The sequence below is a fragment of the Mastomys coucha genome, unplaced genomic scaffold (assembly GCF_008632895.1).
Source record: "Mastomys coucha isolate ucsf_1 unplaced genomic scaffold, UCSF_Mcou_1 pScaffold12, whole genome shotgun sequence".
In the NCBI taxonomy this organism is placed as follows: Eukaryota; Metazoa; Chordata; class Mammalia; order Rodentia; family Muridae; genus Mastomys; species Mastomys coucha.
Window position 1 is genome coordinate 965,221 of NW_022196894.1, and position 7,340 is coordinate 972,560.

The window sequence follows — 7,340 nt, forward strand, 5'->3', positions numbered from 1 at the left end:
AAAAAAAAAAAAAAAAAAAAAAAGTTTGTAAGATACCCAGGGTGATAGCACATGCTTGAAGCTCAGGCACTTGATAGAAAGCAGGATCGGAAGTTCAAGGTCATCTTAACTAACAAATCAAATTGGAGGCCAGCCTGGGCTAAATGAGAACCTATCTTTTTTTCTTTTTTTTTGGGGGGGGGCGTGGTGGGAGACAGGAGGCTAAGGAGATGGCTCAGCCACGTAACCATGGGAACCTGAATTCAGATCTCTTGCATCCACATAAAGGCTGGGCACTGTGTATCTGCTACCTCAAAACTTGGGCACTGGAGGGAAGGGTGCGGAGACAGACAGGTCTCTGAAGCCGGCCAGCATAGCTGCAATGGTGAGCTCCAAGTTAATCTTCTGAAAAGATGATGCCTTGAGACCTAACGTTTCCCAACCTTACTTGTTTAGGCCTAGGTCTAAAAAACAAGGAGGAAATGTTGGCTATGGTATTTTACATCAGGAGATGCTAAAGAGGAAAAAGAATCCCAAGTTTGAAGGTGGCTTGGGACATCCAACTGGACTGAGGAGATGGATGAGAGCAATTGAAAAGCTAGGAGAATTGACTTCTATTCCAGAGGACCCAAGTGCAGTTCACAGCACCCACACAGCAGCACAACTATTCCAGGGGATCTGAGGCCCTCTTCTGGCCGCTGAGGGCAGGGTACACATGTAGTGCACAGATATGCATACAGGCAAAATACCCTCACATTTAAAAATCTGAGATTTTTAAAAAATTAAGTAAAAATATAAGTAAATAAGGTGGAAGAACATTAGGTCTCAAACTCAGGACAAATGGTTGAGGTGCCTACCTAACATATCAAAGGGGATGTGGACTCTCCCAGCATCTCTCAGTCCCTATTACAGAGTCATGGCTGGTGCACACACCACTTCCTACTCTAAATAAACTCTTCCAGCCCAGGGACTGGAATGGACTTCCCTCCTCCCAGCCTCTGATCCATATATAATAACCTCAGCTATTCTGGCAAAGAGGCCTCTTTGCCTCTTGTCCTCTGGGTTCCCAGAGACTCTTTTTGCTCTTCCTCTCGATTCTTGCTCTCCCTCACTCTCTCTCCTCTCATGGTCATGTTCAGTCTGGATCCTTCCAGATCCTCTGGCTGCTTTCTTCCCGTGTCTACAATAAACCTCCTCAACCATACCTGGGAGCAACGGAGGAAGCCATCTATGCACACGCACACACAGACACGTACAAGGATGGAAACTACCATACACCTGCTTTTTAGAGGATTTCACCTTCTAGGCACTGCCTATAGCCAAGTTTCACAGAGCCACTAGGCAGCAGGTCCAAAACTTCAATCAAAACATCAAAGTGTGCCCCTCTGTCCTATGACTCCTTCTGGTTGGGCTGGAAGGCATAGGAGTCAGACAGAGAGAACCCAGCTAAACAGGGAGGGGTAGAGCAAAGTCCAATAGCCTGAAACAAACCAGAGTCCATAAGCTCCTAACCAGCCCACACTCCATCCAGGACAGGCCTCCCAGCTGTAGCTCCAGCTACAGGCCTAGAGGCTGTGTTCCTCCATGCCCAGACAACCAACTGTCTCCTTGCAAGACAGGCTGAGGACCTGTGTGCCTGTAGGTGTCTCAATCACTAGGCCTGACAACACCCGATGCTCCTGGGTGTCTACTACCCTCCAGCAACACAGGTCTGGAGAAAGGGACAGAGTGAAGACAGAGAACCAAGAGGCTCAGTCACAGCAACCAGCGGTTCCTGCTGTCAAAGCCAATGCAGGATGGGAACCAGAATGACCTCTCCAGAATATGGAACAAATCAAGCTTCACTTCTCACTACCCAAGCCAGCTCAGAAGAGCCAGCACAACAGCTAACTCAGGAGTCGAGTCCAGCCGTACAAAGGCTCTAACTAGTGCCTTTCTTAGCTTCTCGATCCATCTTTACAAAGAAACCAGAAAGCAAATGAACTCACAGCAAGGTCGTAGTAATTCAAGGAGAAAATCCTAGCAAGCGGGTCCCCAGAATATTTACAGAGTCCAAGAGTTTTGTTATGGCTGTTTTGTACCTGCTGGGCCCTCAGGTGGACCTTGTCTTAGTGCCAGCTGAGAGAAGGGAAGGGGGATCAGAGGGGGACTGCTAGATCCATCAACAGGATCTAGGTATTGACTCTCAACTTGAAAGTAAAGTGGGATCCCTGCCTGGATTTTATACCTGTGCAGCAACCTGCCCCACAGGCTTTGCTGTCTACCAACCAGCCCGTGCCACTCAGCGGGCTCCTCCTCCTCCTCCTCCTCTTCAATCCCAGCCCTGCCTGCCTGGGGTGTCGGAGCACGTGGCCCCAGCCCTGGGGAGCCATTACGCTCCTAGAGTAGCACGGCAGGCAGGAAAGGGATCGTAGGTTTTCAAACTTAAGCGCGCAGAGAAACCTCTCCTAGCGTGCACCACCACTATCCCCGCCCGGACCCAGCCAGCTTGTAGGGTTCAATGAACAGATACCAGGGCCGGCAATAGAAATTCCAGACATGACCATTTAACAAAAGTTTAGGGAGATTCGGCCACTGGTCGGTCACGATTTCGTAGAGGTGGATCAGGGGCAACCTTAGTAGGGCCAAGCTCACTAAGGGGTATCTCAAGAGAGCTTGCAGACCTCCGACCACCCACCCGGCCAGGAGACTCAACGCTTTGCATTTATGACTAGGGAACAGACTGTGGGACAGCAAAGTTTGCAAAGACCCACGTGCAACAGGGAGTAGACTTGAGCCTAGAAGCAACCTAAGATGCATCCTTAAACGGCCTTCCCACCTGGCCTGCTTAGCCCACCCAGCTGGCTACGGCAGAGCTTTGTGCAAGTAAAGCGTGGCCCCGAAGCGCCTACAAATCCCACAATGCAGCACCGACCCGGCATGGAGAACTACAGCTCCCGCGAGGCCACGCGCGCAGAGGTCCGCCTACTCCAAGAGGGCTGCAGAGTCACGTCCAGGCCTCGCTAGTAAACAGCAGCCGGGCGCGGGCGGCGAACGTGCGACTAGTGACTGCCAACGTGTGGGGGGGACCACAACTTCCCTGCTCGAAGCATGGCCACTAAAAGTCCACGTACGCCTCGCAGCCTCGAGCGAGCACGCCCCCAACCCTGCTGCAGCCCTGTTCTCTGCAAACGTTCTCTCCACCCGGCTCCCCGCCCCCCCTCCCCGCAGCCTGGAGCCGCGGCATGGCAGCATTGTAGCTGTCCTCTCGCACGCTCCGGACTCCCCAAAAAACCTCCTTAGAAGAGGGTTCCCAGAAGGCGCGAGGAAGCAAGGAAAAGGAAGGAAGCCAAAGCTGGCGGGGGGAGGAGGAAGCGCTGGGAGAAAGCCACCAGCAACAAGCATGGCCGGGACTGCTGCAGCACCACGTGGGTCTGTTTGCAATTTACAAACGTTGCGACTCGCCCGCCTGCAGCGGACAAAAGTGTCCAGAGCCTCTCGGGGTCCCCACGTTCCAAGGGAAGAGGGTCTCTAGGCAGCGCAACCAGGGTACATGAGACTGCAGCGGACCCGGTGGCTAAGAAAGGCGAGCGAGGTCGGAGGCGCGAGCCATGCGTGCGCACACGCGCACCCGCCCGGGCGGGCTGGCCGGGGGCTGCAATGGGAAGAAGGGGTTGGGGGGAGGAGCAGTACACACCTACAGAGCCCTCCTATCACTTCTTTCTCTGTTTTCCTGAAATGTTGCAAAGAGGGCACCTTCTGAGTGGGCACCATGAAATACTCCATAGCGATAGGCCCCCCTCCTGTGCACGAGCCAGGTCTCGCGGTCAGTCGGAGAATGCAAGATGGAAATCCGAATCAAAGGGCAGCGCCGGACGGAGGTGCAGAATCGGCCGGTCCCAGATGCTGGCGGCAGCAGCGGCGGCGAGGGGAGGGAGGCGGGCGGGAGGGGCGGGAGGGGAGGTCTCTCCAGCCTGCCTCCCCGGGCGTGTGTATGTGTGTGTGTGTTTGCAGCTGATCAGATGTCTGTTTCAAGGCGGGAAACAGCTGGTGAAAACTCAGCACTCCCCCGGCCTCCTTCCGCGGAGTAAGGAATTGCATGTAAACAAAGGACTATTTGCAGCGCCCCCCCCAGGGCGACTGGATGCTGGGGCGAGAAGGGCGCAGGCTCCTTGGAATCGACTGCAACATGGGTCTGCAGACTTAACCCCGGGATCAGGGGTCCCTGGTCGACAGCTGGCTGTGGGGGGACACGGTGTGAATGGAGTGAACAGCCGCCCAGCTACATGCGCCACTATGGGTGATGAGGTTCATCAGCTGACAGGTTGGCAAGCGTAGCTAGAAAGAAAAAAAAAAAAAAAGGCCAGCCACCGCGCGGGATCCCAGCCTGTGCAGTCCAGGGTCCGGTGAGGACTGCCCAGTGCGGGGTCTTTGCGCACAGCTGCCCAGGAGGACGCGCGCTGGGCGGGGCTGCAACAGCCAAGGGAAGGCTCTCTTGGGTGTGTGCTTTAGGCTTTTGCATTTTCATGATTGCCACTGCACGGAGCGGAGCCACTCTGGCGCGCTCCCTTTCGAGCCGACCCGGGCCCCCTGGAAACTTGCGTCATAGCCACTGCTCCCACAAGTAACTTGGAGCTGACGCTGACCACCCGCCAGCCTCCTCCCTCCGTCTCTACCCAGGTGGCTGCCCGGCCCAGACTCTGGCTAGAGCCAGGAAATTAGAATGCGGAGGGTACAAATGGCACAGGCAGGTGCGCTAGGCACCTCGGATGTTTGGGGCTGCCATAGGAAGAGAAAGCAAGTGGGAAGGAAGGGAAGGGCGGAGGCAAGCCAGAACAGCAGCGGCCCCTGGGGCAGGCTGCCAGCGCGGCCCGAATATCCATTAGAGATCTGGTGGTGGCTGCCAGCTCCTGTCCTGCCTCTTTCACTACTTTACTTTCCGGCTTCGCGCGCAGCGAACTGCAGCTTCTCATTCATGGGGAAGACGGGAACTTACTCTACCGCCAGAGGGCGCTCTCTACAATGGGGGGAGTGGTGGTCTGGGGTGAGGGAGGGGACATTTTAGGGGTGAACTTCCGTCCTCTGCCACGCCCCCACCTTCCGGTCCCGGCCCTCCCCAGACTCCTGGAGGGCTTGGCCCCAGGCTCAGGAAGCCCACGCCTGCCTTGGAATGTCCTCACTCCTGCTCAGCGCCTTTCCCTGCCCTATCTGCCACCTTCCAAAGTTCCACCCAGATCGCGCCTCTTAGTTGAAATACTTCTATTTATAACAATTGTTAAGTATTACTAGAAAACATTGTTCTATATTACCAACATCCAGAGCGTAGCTAGTTAGTTTTGCGTGCATATTGGTCAGTCTTCAGATCAACTTGATAAGCCCTTTCTCTAATTGTAGATCCCAGATCAATTAGTTATCTGATTCCCAGGGACACTTAACTTGAAAAACAGCACTTCCTAGCCCGCTGTGCGTTGCACACCTGTAATCCAGAATTCTAGCGCTAGGAGATCCAAGATAAGATCGTTCCCTAAAAGAGACAAAGAAAGGGAAAAGGAAAACAAAAAAACAGGAGGGCAGGTGAAATGGCTCCATAGGTAAAAATGTTGGCCCACAAGCCTGACACCTGGTTTTTATTCCCAGAATCCCCGTGGTATAAAGAGAGAACCAGCTTCCACCTCCTGACGTTGGCATGTGCACTATAGCATACATACATAGAGATTAATTTTTAAAAGTTTAAAGAAAGGAAAGAATATGAAAGGGGGGGCGCCGGGCGGTGGTGGTGCACGCCTTTAATCCCCTACAACTGGAGTTAGAGATGGTTGTGAGCACCATATTGGTACTGGGAATTGAACCCAGGTTTTCTGGAAGAGCAGCTAGCGCTAACTGCTGAACCATCTCTGCAGTCCTTGGTTTTTGTTTTTTGAGACAGGATCTCCTGTACCCCAGGCTGGCCTCAAACAGCTCCTCCCAAGTGCTGGGGTAATAGGTGTGTACCACCAGAGATTTTTATATCCCACCACACACACAGCCCCACACACCTTTATAATCAGAGTCTTATTTAGACTTTCTGTACTCCTCTGAGCATGTTCCCCCCTGCTGTTATCCTTGATTAGCTGTGACCCTAACCTGATCCAATTTTTTTGTTTGTTTGTTTGTCTTTTGGTTGTTAGAGACAGGGTTTCTCTGTGTAGCCCTGGCTGTCCTGGAACTCAACTGTGTAGACCAGGCTGGCCTCAAACTCAGAAATCTGCCTGCCTCTGCCTCCCAAGTGCTGGGATTAAAGGCTGTGCCACCACCACCCAGCAGGACTCTTATAAATGAGTACATTTTAGCTGTCTTCAGACACACCAGAAGAGAGCGTCAGATCTCATTTCCTGCCCCATCTGCCACCTTGCACGGTTGTGAGCCACCATGTGGTTGCTGGGATTTGAGCTCTCAACCTTCAGAAGAGTAGTCAGTGTTCTTACCCGCTGAGCCATCTCACCAGCCCCAGGACTCTCATTCTTGAAGTACTTTAAGATGTTGACATTTAAAACCTCACATCCAAAGGTTGGAGAGATGGCTGAGCAGTTAAGAACACTTGTTGGTGTGCCAGAGGACCAGAGTTCTGTTCCCAGCATCTTTATCAGTTGGCTCAGTCACCTGTAACTCCACCTGGATGGAATTTAATGCCTGCTTCTGGCCACCTCCAGTGCCGCACACATGTGCAGACACACAGGTATACAGGCATGCGCATATGCATGCAGATACACAAGTGCTCAGACACACATGACTAAAAGTAATGCCAGCAGCAGTGGTTGCTCACACTTAATCCCAGCATTGTAGAGGCAGAACAGGACAGAGCTCTGTGAGTCTGAGGACAGCTTGAGCTATGTAACAAGTTCCAGGCCAGGCAGCATTACTTAGTGAGCCTTTGTCTCAAAGGGGGAGTGTGTGGGCTGGAGAAATGGTCAGTGGTTAGGAGTGATGGCTGCTCTTCCAGAGGACCCAGATTTGATTGTGGACACCCACATAGCAGCCCACAACCACCTGAAAGTCCAATTCCAGGAGATCCAGTGTCCTCTTCTAGCCTCTTTGGGCACAAGGGAAAAAATGCCCAGCATTGGTGGCACACACCTTTAATCCCAGCACTCGGGAGGCAGAGGATGGCTGTGAGTTTGAAGCCAGCCTGGTACAAAGTGAGTTCCAGAACAGTGAGGGCCATGCAGAAAAACCTTGTTCCGAAAAAGAGAAAAGAAAAAAGTAGGTAAAGTAAAGGGCATGTGAATTATATCCAGTAAAGATATTTTGGGTGAACTTGGGGTCATGCTGGAGATCAACCCAGGTGTGCACATGCTTACCACACATTGTACTGCTTGCTGAGTTACACCCCCAGCCCACAAAAC

At 52.8% G+C, this 7,340-nt stretch overlaps 1 protein-coding gene across 3 annotated transcripts in view; it reads right to left on the reverse strand.

Moving 5' to 3' along the window:
* Tfap4 (transcription factor AP-4) overlaps window positions 1–4,077 on the reverse strand; it is a 17,744-nt gene extending 13,667 nt beyond the window's left edge. The window contains exon 1 of one of the 3 annotated variants that reach the window (XM_031361053.1): window positions 3,656–4,074. In XM_031361053.1, coding sequence (XP_031216913.1) covers window positions 3,656–3,744 — 89 coding nt within the window. In that variant the 5' untranslated portion in view covers window positions 3,745–4,074. Of the gene's footprint in view, window positions 1–2,893; window positions 3,135–3,655 lie in introns of those variants that run through there. The other 2 variants (XM_031361064.1, XM_031361075.1) reach the window with 2 other exon arrangements.
* Between the last annotated feature and the right edge of the window lie 3,263 nt (window positions 4,078–7,340).